Source organism: Chiroxiphia lanceolata, chromosome 1 (genome assembly GCF_009829145.1).
Source record: "Chiroxiphia lanceolata isolate bChiLan1 chromosome 1, bChiLan1.pri, whole genome shotgun sequence".
Taxonomy (NCBI): domain Eukaryota; kingdom Metazoa; phylum Chordata; class Aves; order Passeriformes; family Pipridae; genus Chiroxiphia; species Chiroxiphia lanceolata.
The window spans coordinates 45,125,856-45,144,763 of NC_045637.1; the positions used below are offsets into that span (position 1 = coordinate 45,125,856).

The 18,908-nt window shown below is 37.5% G+C and overlaps 1 protein-coding gene across 4 annotated transcripts in view; it reads left to right on the top strand.

The window, feature by feature from the left end:
• The window catches only part of TRAPPC8 (trafficking protein particle complex 8), a 52,078-nt gene that overhangs the window by 17,794 nt on the left and 15,376 nt on the right, over positions 1 to 18,908 (top strand). For all 4 annotated transcript variants that reach the window (XM_032687836.1, XM_032687852.1, XM_032687828.1 and 1 more), the window contains 15 exons: positions 100 to 215; positions 831 to 981; positions 2,261 to 2,361; positions 3,814 to 3,919; positions 5,430 to 5,561; positions 7,542 to 7,766; positions 8,814 to 8,922; positions 9,636 to 9,830; positions 10,031 to 10,161; positions 11,126 to 11,200; positions 11,887 to 12,013; positions 13,043 to 13,200; positions 14,000 to 14,442; positions 17,049 to 17,196; positions 18,425 to 18,521. In XM_032687836.1, the coding sequence (XP_032543727.1) occupies positions 100 to 215; positions 831 to 981; positions 2,261 to 2,361; positions 3,814 to 3,919; positions 5,430 to 5,561; positions 7,542 to 7,766; positions 8,814 to 8,922; positions 9,636 to 9,830; positions 10,031 to 10,161; positions 11,126 to 11,200; positions 11,887 to 12,013; positions 13,043 to 13,200; positions 14,000 to 14,442; positions 17,049 to 17,196; positions 18,425 to 18,521 (2,314 nt within the window). The remainder of the gene's footprint in view (positions 1 to 99; positions 216 to 830; positions 982 to 2,260; positions 2,362 to 3,813; positions 3,920 to 5,429; positions 5,562 to 7,541; positions 7,767 to 8,813; positions 8,923 to 9,635; positions 9,831 to 10,030; positions 10,162 to 11,125; positions 11,201 to 11,886; positions 12,014 to 13,042; positions 13,201 to 13,999; positions 14,443 to 17,048; positions 17,197 to 18,424; positions 18,522 to 18,908) is intronic.

Below are 18,908 nucleotides of genomic sequence, written 5' to 3' on the forward strand. Positions count from 1 at the left end.
TTATTAGAAACAATTTAGGAAGCTTGGTTTTTCTGTATTAGCTTGACTTACTTAATTACGTCTTGCGACGTAGTGCTCTAATTCAGTGTCTTTTTGCAGTTAATATCCAGGAAAGGCTTGAGTCGCTCACTGTTTTCTGCTACTAAAAAATGGTTTAGCGGCAGCAAGGTTCCAGAGAAAAGCATAAATGAACTGAAGAACACTTCTGGTTTGCTGTGAGTAACCTGAGTCCTTATTTTTAGATCTAAAGTGGAAATGTATCTTTTTTTCTGGGGGGAAGGGAAAACCTGTGTTTATATGATGGTGTTCTGCAAAGTGAACTAAATCAGCAATATGGGGAAGACTTCAATTGGAGAAATGAAAAGTGCTATACGTTGTGCAGTTTTTTGCCTTAAAGCATAGTTTTTTAGTGGATTTATTTCTTTCGAGAGAAATGGGGAGAAATAACAGGTTGTAGCCAGGTGAGCAAGTTTTTTCCTTCTCATACTGCTGTGCTTAGCTCAATTAGTTAATCTTAGTGAGCAATTTCAGTGATAATTGCATACTTTATTCAGTATGTTTTATTTCTTGGCTAAGAGGAGTGCTTGCTTTGCTTGTTACTGGAACAGTGAATCTTGTTAATCGGAAAGTAGGGTGTGAAACCAAAGTACATGTGGCAGAAAGGAAGCAGCTTCGCTTTTCTTAGCTGTTTTTTGGGTAAGGCTGAAGCAATGCGGTTTTTATTCCTACTTTGTGAATAGATATTCAGATGAGAAAGGATGGCTTTATAGAGCATGTCGTGCTCTGTTGATTGAATTGAGGACTTTGAATTTAAATATTTGTATTTATAGATATCCACCAGAAGCACCAGAGCTTCAGATCCGGAAAATGGCAGACCTGTGCTTTTTGGTGCAACACTATGAACTTGCATATAGCTGTTACCATACAGCAAAGAAAGACTTCTTGAATGATCAGGCAATGCTTTATGCAGCTGGAGCACTGGTTGGTATTTCACATAACATAAACGTTCTGTGAACCTTTTCTAATAATTTCTAATATTTGTCTGAAGGTAACAAAATGTAATCTCTCCCCTCTCCCTCCAAATTTATAAGGATCTTCCCAAATTTATTGTGTATGTTTAGCAAATTCTAAAGTGTTTTAAAATGTTATTTTCTGCCGTTACGTGAAGGGAATAAAGTTGTGAATGAAAATTTAAGTTAATTCTTAAAATGTGAAATATGGAAAGGAGGAAACTGGAATGCAACCTCCAGAAAAATGAATCTTTAAACTGATAACTCAAAGCCAGATGTAATATAGTCTTATAGAATCTCTTTTAGACTTTGGCCAAATAGTTATTTGCCATAAAGTCAAAGACTAGGTCACTATGAATATGGTATTGTACCTATTTTAGGGGGACTTAAAACTTGAGGGGTGTTGAGTATGTCACTGCTGAATTTCACTGTAAACACATATTATTTCCTCCCGAGATTAAAGAAATTAAATTGATAAAATAATTTTCAACAAGATAAATGCGACTACTGGGAAAAAATAAGAAGCTCATTTTAACAGTTTTCGAAAGCTATGTTTTGTAGACCTTTAGTCTGGTTAACTTGATAAAATTTGAAATTGTACTTTGTAGAGCTATGGAAGCATTCTTGTGCATTGTCCCAGCTTGATGTAATACTTTTACATAATTTTATGTTTTTATACTACACAGTTGCTTTGCATTTGAATAATCCGAAAAGTTATTTTAACTTCCTGATGAATTTTTTGCAACCTACTAGTCTTAGTCTTTGCTTTCTGCAGAAGAACTTTGCTATCATATCTTCACCCCATGAGGAAAGAAATAAAATTTCGGAGTGCATGTTTACTAGAGCTTCTTTGGAAGCTGATAATGTGATTTCATTTAAGCAAAAGTTGGAAAACAGTACTCATCTTAAATACACGGCAGCGCTACTTTATCAGAAAGATTGTTCCTGCAATAGGAAATTATCTTTTGGATTTGTAAAGCAGTACTAACTCAATGCTTCTGCATAATTTTGGGGGTACTGTCAACTGCAGACACTTCTGTGTGTAACTCCTGCTGCTGTCTGGCTAATTACAAGGAGAGCCATAAAGAGACTATTGTATTAAACCTTTCATCAGGTACAGTGTGTTGAATACACTTCTGTGTGCCAGTAGTTGATTAGATGATCTTGAACTAGTAGCTGTTGAACGTGTTCTTTTGACGTTTACAATTTGTTGAAAAAGCTGCAGTGACAGTATTGAATTTCTCTTGTAGGAAATGGCAGCAGTATCAGCTTTTCTTCAACCAGGGGCTCCTAGACCGTATCCTGCTCATTATATGGAAACAGCAATTCAGACCTATCGAGATATCTGCAAGTATGTGGGTAACTTTTGTACTGATCCATTGAAAGTTGAAAGACCTGGTGGCTTAACTTTCTTCCCCTGCACAGTCGTAGTGCCAGATGACATCACAGAATGATGGTAACTTTTCAAAGTGTACGGTACGTTAGGTAATATAGGATGGCATGAAAGGAGATCTGTGCTGTTCTTGACAGAGGGCTTTATTAAACTTATATATTGAATTCGCATGGTAGACTTCGTTAGTGGGGTGGCTGCAGGGAAGGTTTCTGTGAAAAAAAACCTGAAGCTGCCCTTGTGTCAGAGTCACTTTTCACTCATCTCCAAAAGAGACCTGCTGCTGCCCAAAGCTGAGCCTGTTGGCAATCTGGTGTTGCTTTTGAAATAATATATTTAGGAAACGGTAAAAATAGCTGTGCAGCAGCTGTGAGAAAGGAGTGAGAAAATGAGAGAAACAGCCCTGCAGAAATCAAGGGGTCTTGAGAGGAAGGTGGTGCTTCCCTCCGGTCTGTGGTGAAGACCATGATGAAGCAGATTTTCCACCTGCAACCCATGGAGGTCCTAATGCCAGAGCAGGTGTATGTACCCTGAGGGTGGCTGTAGTCTGTACAGAGCCTATGCCACAGCAGATTTCTGGCAGGAACTGTGGCCTATGGGGAAACAACAGTGGAACAGTCAGTTCCTGAAGGACTGTACACTGCAGAAAGGATTCATGCTGGAGCAATTCTTGACCTGTATCTGTGAGAGGGACCCCACACTGTAGCAGGGGAAGAAAATGTGGAGGAAGAAGCAGCAGGGGAGAAATGTTATGAAGTGACCATAACTTCTTTTCTCCGTCCCTCTGCCCTGCTTGGGGGAGGAGGAGGTAGAAGAACTGGGAGTGAAGTAGATCCTGGAAAAGAAGGAATTGTCAGGGGAAAGTGTTTTAATTCTCTTTTTATTTATCAATATCCTATTCTGTTACTGACAGTAAATTAACTTAATCTTCCTCCAAACCAAGTCTGGTTTGCCTATGACAGGGGCAGAGTGATCACTCAGTTACCCAGTTACAATCTCAGCACATGGGGTTTTTAACCTAATCTCCCTGTTTTGCTGAGCTTGGGGTGTGATAGAAAAGCTTGGTGGGCACCTGGTACCCACCAAAGTCAACCCAGTACAACGTGGCTCTAGCTGTTGGACTTCTTGTTTATCAGATCACTTTAGTTGGTATTGTTATAAACACTTTACTGTCCTCAAAAATGCTCTCTAGCTTTGACTTTCAGAAAGTTCCTGTTATGGTAGGATATGACACTTATTGTGTCAATCTATATGTGGTTGTTTTGCAGAGAATGAACTTTCAGATATTTTACTGAAAGAAGGATGGGCAACAGAATCTCAGTCTGTCTATGGAGAAAATTAGTAAGATTTGAAGTGAAAAGTTTTCTATGGTTTATTTTGATAAATATTAATACATGTATGTTTTTACTTTAGGAACATGGTTCTGGCTGAACGCTGTGTACTGCTTAGTGCTGAAATCTTAAAAAGTCAAAGCAAATATTCAGAGGCAGCTGCTCTTCTGATTCGTTTAACCAGTGAGGTAAAACTTGGTAGATTTTTGCACTCCTGCCCTCTCCCTATTTTTTTTCTTACTCAAGCACTTCTAGGTTACGTTCTGATTCTTGTCCTACAATATTTTCTAGACAAAGGTAGCAAATGAGCAGGTATAGAGCATGAAGTGAAGAAAACTGTTTACACTGTAAGTGAAGGAACTAGTACAGTTATTCTTTTTCTTTCTAGTCAAATAACTTCTTTGACTTCTTTAACCATGCTAAATGTGTTATCTTTGGCTTTATAACTAATTTTCTTTGACATCTGCTTACCTCTTGGATAGTGTACTTCCAGTTTAAGAACTCGTGTGTTAAAAGTATTAGCATGACTTGCCAGAGCCATAATGGATACTCTTCTATATATAATCAAAAGTTCTTTATAGTTTAAGTAAGGCATAGCTCAGCCGTTTTGAACCATTAGGATCTTATTGCATAAGTGGAAGCTGTGATATTAATTGGTGGAAATTAAGCATGGAATTAGCTTCTAACCTAGAAATTATCTTGCTTGAAAAAGAGCGAAACAAAATGTAATGCCAGTAATAGTATGGCATTTCCTTTGTAGCTTAGAGGAAAGTCTAACTGGCAGTTAGTTCTGACTTTGTGGCTAGCTGCACCATATGTGATGCCTCTGATAGGCATCAGGTAGATTGAGCATGGAATAAATGTTCTGTAGCTTCATTCTTGTCCTTTCAACTTAAGTTTGCTACCAACATTTATGAGAGCAGAATATTTAAGCAAAGAATCTTAATACTGTTGGCTCTGCACAATCATTGTACAACTTAAAGTACATGTAGTATGCCTGTGGTGCCTTTTTGTAGTTGCTAGGAAAATCTTCATAGGATACTATATAGGTGTCCCAGAGTATATTTGTAGTCCAGACACATACTTGACCATCACTGATAGCATGGAGTTCAGCTGTGGTAAAATCAAGTAGATCTGTTCTGAGGAGTTAAAACAATATAGCTGTATCTTGACAGGAGAAGAGAATGGGGAAATAATAAGAAATTGTACTTTATTAAGAAATGATCCAGGTTCTTGTGATACAAATTCACCAAATTCCATTGCTCCCTTTATTTTTGCTTCATCCTTTTAGAGGTCTCACTTTTATTTCTAGCCTTAATATCTGCAGGGGGAGGGAAGGGAAAGAGTAGCAGAGTGCTTCAGAGGTAATGGTAGGTGTTAGAAACTGTAGCCTGAGTAAGTGCAAAAGCACAAAATAGTTCTTTTGTCACTCATACTGAAACAGGCTTGTATGTAAATCTTTCCATTCGAAAAAAATAGGAACATGACGGTATTGAGCATTAGACAAATATGAGTGAAAAATACTTCTAGTCTTATTTTTTTTATGCTCACGTGTGCATATAATGGTTTTATATAAAAGAATCTTCAACCTCCCAGTACTATTGCACTTACTGTCCCCCTTACCATTAAAACAAGGCCACTGTTATTTTTGCTTGTATTCAACTCTGAGGTCTAATTCTTCTTTTTCTTTTTCAATAGGATTCAGATCTTCGCAGTGCACTCCTGTTGGAACAGGCAGCCCATTGCTTCATAAACATGAAAAGTCCCATGGTTAGAAAGTTTGCATTTCATATGATATTGGCTGGCCACAGGTTTAGTAAAGCAGGCCAGGTAAGTATTATCTTTCCACATGGACAATATGGCCAGTATTTGATACTTGAAAAACATGTTGAATATGTCATTAGTCTGGAAAAAGATGCTTGGTTTCTTTTGTGGCAGCAGTATTTAGCTCTTTGATCCTCGGAAAATGACTTCTGCATTGGTCAGCTTAGCCTTTTACTTCTGTATTTGAAGTAATGCTGAAGATCATGGACTTGAAACTTAAGTGATGTGTCATTTCTGGGTCTCATTTTGTACACAGTAAAATACAAGACTTTTTATTTGAGCAAAAGAGTATTTTTACTCTTGAGATAAGGGTGAATTGCAGGAGTTAAGTATTTGTTAAACTTTATTTATTAAAATAATAGCAAAATTTAGATATCTGTTTTTGCTGGTGCCTTAAATATACATGCGTTTTATTTCAGGGGCAGATACGTGAGCATATACAAGACAAACTTAGGTTTTTCTTTGTGGCTACCTCGGCTTTAGCAGTAATTAAACCAATACATATCAGATTGTTTTTACTTCCATTCGCTTTCCTGTGCAGGCAGCTCTCTCTAACTACGGGAAATAAACTCATAGTCTGTTGGACAGAACATGTGTACTTTGTTTCTGCCTCAGTTGTGGGATGCATTTTCTAAAGATAGCTTGTGCTTGATTCCTGCTAAGGTTGTTATTGCAAAAGAATACAGGAGAACACAGGCATCAAAATTCTGTTTGAAACAAAGCCCTATGGCCTTGGATTTTTTTTTTCTCCCACTCTGCTCAATCTCAGTTTCATTGTCCTGGTAATGACCAAAGAAGGTATTGTTGTATACTTGGCTTCTGTGATGTGAAGAATAGTAGGAATTCTTCCTCCCTTTCTTGGTTTTCTTCATGTAGTAGTTTCCCTGTCTTGTTATGACAGTACAGTGCAGTACTGGCAGCTATTGATCAGAGTTTTTTACCTGGAAAAGTGCATGCATTTTTTTAAGTTTTGACTTCATGTGTCAACTCTCTTGTTGTTTGTGTCTGATGTTTGTAGAAACTCTGGTTTCCAGGAAATGCTTTTTCAGTGTTACAGAAAATGTAGGTTGTTGTTTTTTTTTTCTTTTTCATATCCTTAGAGGCACTAAAATATAAAATACTACTGAAGAGAAGTCAGCCGGGCTACTTAACTGCATACTGTAATAACTTATTTTAAAATGTCATTAGTATGTGCTGATGTTAAGGATTTACTGTTTGTACTTTGCTGTCATCACCATACCAATTTGAACATACCTTAGATTTTTTTTTTCCCACTACTGCTGTAAATAAGGGACTGCTGTTCCCATTTTTCAGAAGCTGAGACTTATCTATACAGTGAATGTCTGTGCAGCTGTTCAATACCTAGATTTGGGATTGAGTGCTCAGGTCCTGATGTATGTGCAGGAAAGGAACTGTGGAGCTGATTGGGAATGGAACACCTATCTCCCAATGGCTCATATGATGGGTAACTTTTCTTGTATGTTCTGTAGGGCTGTGTTTTGTTGGTTTGCTTGGCATGGATTTTGTCCCAGATATGTCTGCTGAGCAATAGTTGACTTAGAGTGTCACACTGAAAGTTCAGTTACAGAGTGGAATGAGAAGTGTTAAATCTAGCTTATGTCTTGAGGCTTGGCAGTAGAGCTCTGTTAGCTTTAGCAGTCAGTACTAGAGCAACACAGCACTGTTTTTGAAAGCAATCTTTTCTTGTTATTTGCTTTTTAAACTTGCTGCCTGTTACCCTAGTCTTTAAAAACATGAACTTAATCTGGAGGCTAGGCTCTATACTGTAAGAATGAACATTTCTGTGCTTCAATTAGCATTGACCAGGTGCTACAAGGTCTAGTTCTGCAAACATTACACTTAACAGGGGGGGTGGTAAAAACTACAGTAATTTTTCTGACTTACAGTTCAATCTTCATAATGTTATAGTTACAATCAGTGGATAATGGGATTATTTGAGAAATTAACTGGTTTGTTTTCTTGCAGAAAAAACACGCCTTACGATGCTACTGTCAAGCCATGCAGGTTTACAAGGGGAAAGGCTGGTCTCTTGCAGAAGACCATATTAACTTCACTATTGGCCGTCAGTCCTTTACGCTTCGTCAGCTGGACAATGCTGTCTCTGCCTTCAGGCATATTTTGATCAATGACAGTAAACAACCTCCAGCTCAGCAAGGAGCTTTTTTAAGAGAATATCTTTATGTTTATAAGGTAAATGACTACATTGTCTTCGTTCCTTGAATAATCAGTAATTTTATTAACAATAGTTTTCTACTAAGTCATTAAATGATTTTCTGTCTTACCTGCTGTGTCCCAGGGTTGTTTTTTATCTAGCTGATGTGTTAATTTTTTATGTCAGGCTTCAAGAAACCCATGTACGCTGCATCTCATATATGTAGTAAGCACACTTTCACTGATTGGTGTTGGTGTCTGTTATTACAACAATGTATGTTGTAATGTATGTATTTTTATTAAAAGGAAGCCTTGTTTTTAAGGTCACAGCTGAATTCCAGCTTATGATAGTTCAGTAGCTTTTTAGAGGAAGTGGATCTGTTTTGTTCAATTTATAATTTTTGAGGCTTTTGATAGTAAATATGTCATAAAGACTAGGTAGCTCTGTCACCCTCCATGTTGCAGTGAATTTTATTCTTTAATACGTGTATTTATAGGTCGAGTGACTCATTGAGTTCACTGTAAGTTCATGAGTGATTCTGGATTGCAATATATACCCTATATATTATGGGGTGTTCACTGCTGTTATCACCATGCAAATTACAGCCATATAGATACTTACTGTATTTTAAAGCTTATAAACAGAATTTCTGTGGTGTTTGCTAAGTTATGGTAGACCTTACAAAAGACTGGTATTTGAGTCTATAGCTCAGTTGTGGTGAGAATCTTGTTAGTGGTGGTGGGGTAGTTAGTGCAGTTTATCAAATTCTGAGTTAGAGTCAAGCTTTGCATCAAATAAGGCTTGTAATGCAACCACAACAGGGATTAGAGCGATGGATTGAAATAATTATTCTCCTTTTTCCGTAAAGATTTCACAAACTGTTAATTCTTATTGAAGGAAAAAAATTCTCCTTCAGACTGTCAAAATAGTTAACAGAAATTATACCATTTTAAAAGTACTCCCTGTTCAAACATTGAGTGCTTTTAACTTGGCTTCCTTATCATTCAGCCATTGCTAATGTACAGCATGGAGATCCATGTATTTGCATAATGGCATGATGCTGTTTTTTTCCTGCTTTGCTCCAGAATGCAACCCAGTTATCGCCTGATGGTCCCTTGCCACAGCTTCCTTTACCATATATTAACAGCTCAGCAACCCGTGTTTTCTTTGGGCATGATCGAAGACCAGCAGAAGGTTAGAAAATCTTATGTTAACAGATTGAAGTCCCTTATTTGGGGAATCAAAATATATGCAGCACTTGGTGTTACTTAAAAAAATTCTGTCGTTATGTAAAACTAATGTGACAGGGTAACTTCTTAAAAAATATTTCAAAAGAAAAACTTATACTTGCTAGATGTTTCCAGACTTCCTGTGTGAACACGAAATCCATGTGTGTGGTTGTGCTGACTACCACTATTTTTCATACCTGGAAAGTTTCAATGCAAGTCTGTAATGAACTTCATGAAAGGGATTATTAATGCTTTAGCACATGCTAGGTGCTAGTGGCAGTGCTAGAAATTAGCTTTACAGTTAACTTGCTCTTGGATTAAACGTTTGAAACTCTTTGATTCCTGAATGTAAAGAAATTATTACATAAACCATGGCTGTACTGTGGGGCTATAGTCCATCCTAAAGTAAAAATTATCTGTAACCTGAGTGTATACCATGTAGCATGCTATAATCTGGGAAGTCCACAATTTCCAAATACAACTATACTCAAATTATTCTCAGTATTGTCTTCCATTGTGTATTTCAAGTTGTCTTGCAATTCACTGTCTTAAATCAATTGTAACATAAAAATGGTAGTGACCTAGAACTTAAAATATTTTAAGAATACTTACTGAACCACCAGAGGAGCCCTGTGTTGCAGCTTTTCTTGTCTTCTAAAACTGCCGTACTCCTACCAGGTGAAAAGCAGGCAGCTACGCACATAAGTCTGGATCAGGAGTATGACTCAGAATCATCACAACAGTGGAAGGAGCTTGAAGAGCAGGTTGTGTCTGTGATAAATAAAGGAACAATACCTTCGAACTTTCAACCAACACAGTTCTGTTTAAATCGCTACTCGGATAACTCCAAATTTCCACTTGCTGTGATAGAAGGTAAAGTCAGGATTTTTATGCTTCATTAATAAAGAAATAAAGTGAGTTAGGTAAATTTGTACAGTATTTCCTGTCTTACTGTAGACTTGAACCAACGTTCTTGTGCAAGTTGTTTGCACGTGAATGCTGTGAGATAAGCGAACCTTCAGACTGTGAGGGGGAAAGCCTGTTGTCATTATTTTCTTGCACTTTTTTAATAGAACTGATAACTGTAGAAGTGTCCTTCCGAAACCCTCTCAAAGTTCCACTTCTTTTGACTGACCTTTCATTGCTGTGGAAGTTTCAACCTAAAGACTTCAATGCAAAGCACGATGGAGAAACAAAAGAGCAGGTAAGGAAAGCTTCATTCTTTTTCAGCCCAAACCAAATAGCTACGTTTATGGAGTACATATTAAGTATTCAAAATTCTGTAGTATGAATACATTTAAGCATAAGCATTAAACATTATGGTTTAAGTGTAAATAAAAAAAAAATTACTTACAAGATTTTCATTGCATGTGTACTATGTCTGTTTTGAGTCTCGCTAGCCTTGACCAGCAAAAATGAATTGCAGTGTCAATAGATAGATTATCAAATACCTTTTTCTTATTTGAACTAGTGTGCATAGTGAAATGTGTGTTCTGAAAAACTGCTCATATGACATAAGAACATCTTGGTATCTCAATTAGAAGAAAAATGAAAATGTATTAAAAATGAATGTTTTGAACGCTTTAGATGAATAATTTTACTACTGTTTAACTTAATGTTTCAACTAATGCTGCCAAAACCTCTAAAGGACTGTTGTCACATCCATGTTTTAAGGGTTTTAATACGTTCTAATACTGAATATTACAGTAAATTCCTAAATATGTTGTTTTCCTGGCCAAAAGCATTTGGAACATAGTGGTCTCTAAAGGTGCTCTAAGTGCTTGCCAGAGTTATAAACATGGTTTCATATAACTAAGTCTCAAGGCTTACCATACACTTTCCTTTCTGTTCTGTTCTGAACTGCTACTTTAATGATATGATAAATGCTTCTGTGAATATCAGTGAAATTGACTGGGAATGGTTCCAATTTATAGTGCTAAATCTTAAATTTCTTCTTAATAAATGTTTACTGAGCTCTCAAGCTGCTTTTTTAATTCAGAAATCCTGAGAAGCTGGGCATGCAGCACATGCTTGTCCTAACTGTCTGCAGTTTGAAATTTCTATGCTTTTTTCCCTTGAACACTTTAGGAAAGGTGTTAGAGGTATTATTTATGGCACTTTCTCTGCTTAGGAGTAATAGTATCTAAAAAGCTGTTTCTTCTTTTCAGGGAATGTGTGATGAAGATATGGTAGGGACTGAAGCAATACCAGAATTTTTAATTAATAGTGAGGAGACAAAAGTGGTAAGTACTGTATCTTGTTTTAAGAATGGTCTTTTCAGTGTTGAACCCTAGAGTGGAATTCAGACTTGTTATGATATGAACTTAATGCTAAACTTACAGAAGGCATGACTGATTCAGAAGTTCCATTACTTCATATATCTCATCAGTGTGTATAAATATCTGAAGGAGGATGTGACAGGACCAGAGGAAGTGGGCACAAGAGGCACCACCTGAACATCAGAAAACACTTATTTTTTTAACTGTGATGGTGCGTGAGCACTTGGCACAGGCTGCCCAGAGAGATTGTGAAGTCTCCATCTTTGGAGATGTTAAAAGCCATTTGGATGAGGTCCTGGGCAGCTGATTCTAGGTTGCCCTGCTTGAGCAGGGAAATTGGACAAAATAACCTCCAAAGGTCTATTCTACTTCAACCATTTTATGACTCTACCTCTGTTAAGCACAATAAAAATTAACTTTTAGGATTTTTTTTCCTAATGTAATGAGCATTTCTCAACTGTGACCTGATTTGGTAAATGCTGTGTATGAAATTTTGAATCCAGTAAGTGATCTGTAGTTATTGATGCAGTTACATCTGACACACTTGTAAGGTAAATGTAGCTGTGAGTGTGTTTAGCAATTGGACATTTAAATGTAATAATACTTCTTTCTAGTAGCAACAACAACAAAAATTTAACATATCTCCACAGGCAAGACTAAAGCTCTTTCCCCATCAAACAGGGGAGCTACATATTCTGGGAGTCGTTTATAATCTTGGCACTGTTCAAGGTGCTGTGACATTAGATGGAATAGATCCTTCTATTGGATTACAATCAGGTAAGTGTGTCACTACCTTAAATTGTGTGTCTCTGGAAGGGGGAGGCATGGCTTCTGCAGTAGAACTAAATTCTAGTGTTTGACTATGGTGATGCAAGGCCTTCCCTCAGGTAGGGGTGTAGAAATAAGGGAAACAACTGAAATGTGAAAAGAGTGAATTGGCACCTCTAGGAATCCCATGAGGAGGGATGCCAGACCCATACACTATTGCTCTTTTTAAATCTGTGGAAATTCTGAAACCAGTAAAAAATCGAAATTTAAATATTCCGTCTCTGCCATGTTGAATCTATAACAACTTTCATTGACACTCTTGGCATTAAATTTTCTTCTGCATCTTTTCGCTTTGTTAACTTTCAACTTCTGTCTAAATTTTACACTGAAGTTCTTTTCATACATTCCCAAATTTAAATTTGGCTGATATAATTTTATTTTTAGCGTCTTGACTTGACTTCTCTTTCCTTTATACTAACATATAAATGGCTTATTCATTGCATGTTACTTGATCTAGTTTTTTGAGTCATTCATCTGAAACTGTCTCTTGCAGGGAAAACTTAGGTTTTAGATGAAAGGGGGATTAAAACACATTGGAAACTGTCTGAAAGAAATAATGAAGCTTATTTATCTACAGACTAAGCCTTTTCAGTAAAAAATGTTTGGAGAGGTGTCTGTCTGAAGGAAATAATCCTTTAGGTGACTTCCAGCTTGGTGGAAACTGGGAAAGGAAATAAATGCACCATGTCTGCTGCTCCCTGCCCTAGTTGTAGTCAAACTATTGAAGGGCAGAACTAGTCCACAACAGTGGATGACTGGCTGTTTGAATTTGCAGTAGCCACGTCTGATGTGTGACAGTAAGCTTCGAGTAGTTCTTTGTCAGTGATGCTGCTTAAACAATGAGCACTGCATGTGCCAAATAATAGAAAAATCAAAATTACTTTTGAGATTGGGTAGGGAGCTTTGGTTCACTTCTCAGAAGAAAAGGTGAGTTACAAAAAAAAAAGAAAAAAATGAAATGTTTTAAATTTTTTTCAGGAAAGTTTGTTTCCAATGGGTTATCTGTACGAGGACGACAAGATTTAGAAATCCAAGGGCCTCGACTTAATAACACAAAAGAGGAAAAAACATCAATTAAATATGGACCCGATCGACGTTTAGATCCCATTATCACAGAGGAAATGCCTTTGTTGGAGGTATGTAGCTACTTTCTATTGGCAGTTTTGAGAAAATAGCTGAATGCAGAGTTTATAAATGTAATTCTAACAGTGAAGTCTTGGACTTTATTAATGCCTAAATCTTTCCAGGCAATTTTTGAGCTGTCAGTGATGAACTTGTGTGGGCTTTTCCCAAGTGAAACTTGAAGCCTCAAAATTAACATCCTTCTGAAACTGCTATATTCTGTTTAGAATTTTAGTTGGCAACAGCTTTTGTAGCCAGATTTCGAGGTGAGGGGGGAATGGGCAAAGAAGCTTTTTTTCTGTTTGCTTGCCATTCATCTAGAATATTTATTCCAGTTGGTTAATTAAAACACAGTGCTTTTCCTTACTGGGGTTATGAAAGTGATCTGACTAGGTGGTTAATGACAACATCTTATGGAATAGGATAGTTCAGCTAGCCAGAACCTACAGTGATCATCTAGTCCAGCTGCCTGACCAAGTTACACTGTGTTAAGGGCATTGTCCAAACTGACAGGCTTGGGGCATCGACTGACTACCTCTCTCAGAAGTCTGTTCCAGTGTTTGACCACCCTCTTGGTAAAGAAATGCATTGTAAAGTCCAGTTTGAATGTCCCCTGGTGCAGCTTTGAGCCATTCCCATGTGTGCTGTCACTGGATTTCAAGGAGAAGAGATCCGTGCCTCCCTCTCCACCTCCCCTCCTCGGGAAGCTCTAGGCAGTAGTATAGTTTGAATGTGTTGGTGGTTGTTTCTTGGGGTGTTCATAGCTTGGCTCAGTGTTCAGGCTTTTATTTTCTCCTTTTCTCTCCCATGCAGGTGTTCTTTATAAATTTTCCTACAGGGCTTCTCTGTGGAGAAATCAGAAAAGCATATGTAGAATTTGTGAACGTAAGCAAGTGTCCTCTTACTGCGCTGAAGGTTGTGTCCAAGCATCCAGAATTTTTCACTTTTGGTGGAAATACTGCTGTTCTAACGCCACTGAGTCCTTCAGCTTCTGAGAACTGTAGCGCTTACAAGACTGTTGTGACAGATCCTACCTCTGTGCGAACAGCACTGCTGTCTTCAGCTTCTTCTGCAGACTTTGGGGTTGGCACAGGAGGTTCACTTGAAGTAATACAGGTTCCACTTCCTGATGCTGTTCTTCTTCCTGGGGCTTCAGTGCAGCTGCCAATGTGGTTACGGGGACCAGATGAAGAAGGTGTTCATGAAATTAACTTCTTGTTTTACTATGAAAGTATTAAAAGACACTCAAAAATGTGGTAAGTTTGTTTTTTTTTTAATCTACCTTTTTTGTCATACTTATTAGACACATTATAAACATTGTAACCACAGAAGTAAAACTTCATGAATTCTCACCATTGTTGCGATTTTGTAAAAATGGCCAGTTATCTGCTATTCTAAGCCATGTTTTTTCTACTCTATGGTCTAATATCCATATGAAATTATGTAACCTACACTGCTTCCATTGAAGTAGTAATTATTAAAATATAATAGAAGGAAGGGTTAATACAAACCTTGTTTGTATTTAGTTTCTCTGAAAGCACATCTTTCTGAGACATAGGGTGAAAAATCACGACTTAATTTGTTTCTGCATGTTATGAAACAAAATCTTGTCTACTTTGAATAAAAGATTTCTTTCTCTAGTTAAAATGTGGTTAGTAATTGTATTGTGATGAAAGTTATTCTCTTTGGAGGTGTTAAATACCAAGTTTGACATGCATAGTCTTCATCTTGACAGAGTGGACAGTAAAGTTTGACACCATAAGCTAACAAGTAGTGCTTTTTTTGAACTGTACTTGAAAAGGTAGCAAGTTTTTATGTCCTACCTGTGTCTGAGGCTAAGGAGGTAGCTTTTTTGAGAAACATGTTCTTCAAAGGCCTTTGAAGAAATAGTGCAGGCTATGAGGAGTGAAGCAGGTGGTGTGGTTTAACTCCAGTCGCTCTTTCACTTCACCCCCCAGTGGGATGGGGGAGAGAATTGGAGGAGTAAAAGTGAGAAAACTTGGGAGTTGAGAAAAAGACAGTTCAATAAGTAAAGCAAAAGCTGTGCATGCAGTCAAAATAAAACAGTTAATTCACTACTTCCCATGGGCAGGCAGGTTTCCAGGAAAGCAGGGCTCCATCATGCGTAGTGGTTACTTGGGAAGACATGTGCTGTTAGGCCAAACTTGTCCCTGCGTCCTCCTTCCCCCTAGTTTTATTGTTGATGCCTTACGGTATGAAATATCCCTTCCATTAGTTAGGGTCACCTCTCCCAGCTTTGGCCCCTCCCACCTTTTTGTGCATCCCTGGCCTCCTCAGTAGTGGGGTGAGGAGCAGCAAAGGCCCTGACTCTGTGTAAGCCTGCTCAGCGATAACAACATTCCTATGTTATCAACACTGTTTCCAGCAGAATCCAAAACATTGTCTGCTAGTGTGAAGAAAATTAACTCTGTCCCAGCCCAAGCCAGCACACCTGGTGCCTGTACTATCCATATTTAGGACGATGGTGGGGAGCAGGGCTATTTCAGATGAGCTCTAGTAACATTGACTGAATGTCTTCCTGTGGCTGAAGCTTATTTTCCAGGCTAGTTCTGAGAGAAACAATGTTTGTGGGCTGTGAGACTGGTCTGTAATGTAAATCAAAGCAGAGTAAATTGAAGATGGTTAAGAGATTGGATCACTAGCATATTCTTGACATCATTTTCATGGCTAGGCTTCGCAAACGAAGATTTGGGAAGGCACTATCCACTTTTGCTACAGGCACGCTGGTGGCTTATGAGACCAATACGTGACAGACATATCCGATAATATTCAGAAATGGAGGCGTTTGAGAGATGGAAGATGGTTGTTTGGGGAATGTACATGTTCCCTACTGCACTGAAGTTTTGAGGGGATCTTCAGCAAAGTGCTCTGGTATAAGAGTGCTCTTTGTAGACTGAGCAGAGCTTTTAAATGTTCAAAAATTACTTAATTTGTGCCACCTGAAAGCTATATAGACATCTTTATATCTGGATATTAACTGCAAAACTGTTAATTTTGTAGATTGTGACATGTGAAGTAGAATTTAGGAAGTCACTCTTTCCCCCCCCACCCCCTCAAAACAAGTGTCACATGATGATTCAACATATTTAGTAGTTAATGCATATCACATTTTTCCATGCCTCTAAAATGTTTCCACATGGAAGTTATGGTAACCTAGAGGGTTCTGCATGGGAAAAACTCATGTGTTTTGGTGATATCCAAGGATGGAACTTTACTCATCTCTAGAAAAACAGGAAGATAACTTCTACAAAGGGCCTACTGTCCTGAAGGTTGAGCATGCCTGGAAACAGGCGGAGTAGCAATGGTTTCGTTCTAGAAGATTCTCTGTTCAGCAGAACTTGTTGAATGCAGTGGTATTCTAAGTGCTTTTTAGGAAATGCTTATGCAAGAGATATTACTAACTAGTGAGCCTTCTATGGCTTATTTACTCAAAAACTATTTTCCAAAGCATGTGGTGGCATTAATTAGCTTAATGATATCCCTGTGCCAGTATATGTCTGTCTATTTTCACTGTACCAGTTGTCTTACACCTGGAATATTTCTGATATATTTTCATGGTAACAGGTGAGCCTTTTTTTACAGTGTTTCATACTGGCTAAGAGACTGTGTTTGAACAGCACCTACTCATGAAGCATGGTTTTAAAAAATAGTACAGTTTTGATGTGGAGCTAAAAAAAAAAGTGTGTCTTTGGTTGAAATTAATAAATTGTCTAATGACCTTAATATTGACAAATGTAAAAGCTAAATTTCTTGATGCGTTGTTCTAGGCAGCAGTCCTGGTTATTTAGAATGTTGTCTTTTTTTTTTTTTCCTTCCCTTCCCCTTCCCCCTCTTTTCCTAGTCATAGAGTATTAAGGCACACTGCAGTTATTTGTACCAGCCGGTCTCTGCACATTCGAGCTACTGTCTGCAGAAGTAATGCACTTGGAGATGAAGAAGGCAGAGGGGACAACATGCTGGTGTTTGTCGATGTAGAAAATATCAATACTGTAAGTTATTTTTAGTAATAATAATAACTGTTCTAAAGCTCAGCAGATGTGTCACACTGGAACCAAGACTCAAGTAAAAGGTTTTCCTACAGCAACTTTGCAAACACTAAATAAACTTGCATATTTGACCATTTCAATTACTGTTGAAAAGAGTATTAACATTGTTGCATCTCAACTCTCTGGAAGTCTGCTGTCCTAATCAAATTTCAGAACTATGGTTTGAAGTCTTTTTTAGGGAGATTTATTCCAAACTGATGAATATTCTTGATGATTGCAACTTCCAAAATAGTTTTGAATGAGACAATGCCCTCTTCCAGCTTTCAGTGGAAACACTGGTAAATTCAAAGACAAAATTTAAACTCGAGCTTGAAGGAAGTTTGTGTTTACATTTATAATCAAACTCTAAAGGCATTTTTGCTAATATAATCCAAACACAGATCTGTCTGTTGTGATCTATTGACTTAGTAAAGCAGATGAAAATATTTCATTTTTCATACCGCACTAATTTAAATCTACTTGTTTTTTTGGTAAAGCTGCTCTCATTTTTTCAATCACAAAGCAAGGTAATTGAATCCTCTGTTCACAGAGTTCCTAGACACTTAGTTGATAGTGGATTCACTGAGCTGATTTGTCATTTTCTTTTAAAGGTGTGCACATTCTTGTTTTTTTTTCAGTTACTAAAGTTAGTATTGTCCACTCCTCATTTAAGGAGGAAGGAATGTTTTTACAAAGTACTGACCACATTAACAGTGTGAGGCTTACTTTTCCATTACCACCTCTCTCTTTATGAGAAAGGAAACCAACTCTGAAAGCTACTTTTCATTGTGTATATATGTAAAAGCAAAATAAATCTTGAATTTCTAGGATTTGTGACCTAGCAATGTTCCTAAAGTAATCTTAGGAACTAAGTGGCCTTGTGGACAGTGTTCTGCATTGGAGTTAAACAAGCCTACTTTTTGTTAAAGTTGTCTTGAACTAAAGCACTAGCTTGTAGGTATTTTTCTGGGGGATCTTTATTTCCTCTTTCTGTGGCTTTATTTACTGGAATCAGAAGTTACTGTGAGCTGGGACTGTTGTTTTACATTACAGTGGGTTTTAAATCTCTCCTTGTCTCTTAGTACTGTGTTATGGATGGTGTGTAAATAATGAGTTAAGATTCTAACAGTGCCACCTTGCACATCACAATTGTGATTGGTCTTATTTGACATTGCTTTTGTCTCTTCCTTAGAGTGAGACAGGCGTTAAGGAATTTCATATAGTGCAAGTTTCAAGTAATAGCAAGCACTGGAAGCTTCAAAAATCTGTTAACATCTCTGGAGACAAAGGTGTGTATCACCGAAATCATGGCAAGTCTGGGTCCTGCCTGATAAGAAGAGTTAAAAGAATCTTATGAGGAGCTGAATTTGGCTTTCAGAATAATTAGTTTCCAGAAACTGAAGCCTTTCTTTTACTAGTGTTTCAAGAAAAGTATATTGTCAGATTACTTTTTCAGACTTCATTAATTTTAAAAATGAGCTTAATTACAGGTAAATTATTTCTGTTATGTTGTGCTCCTTGTCTGGGGTGGATGATGACTTGGCTTATAAGAAATATGTTTCAGTGTCTCTTTACTTTTAATGAACTATGTCAGTGTTGAATTTAACTGATCGACATATTTGGCAAGTGCTCTGAATATTCAGGTATTAGTAATATACCAAAATTGCTAGTTCTGT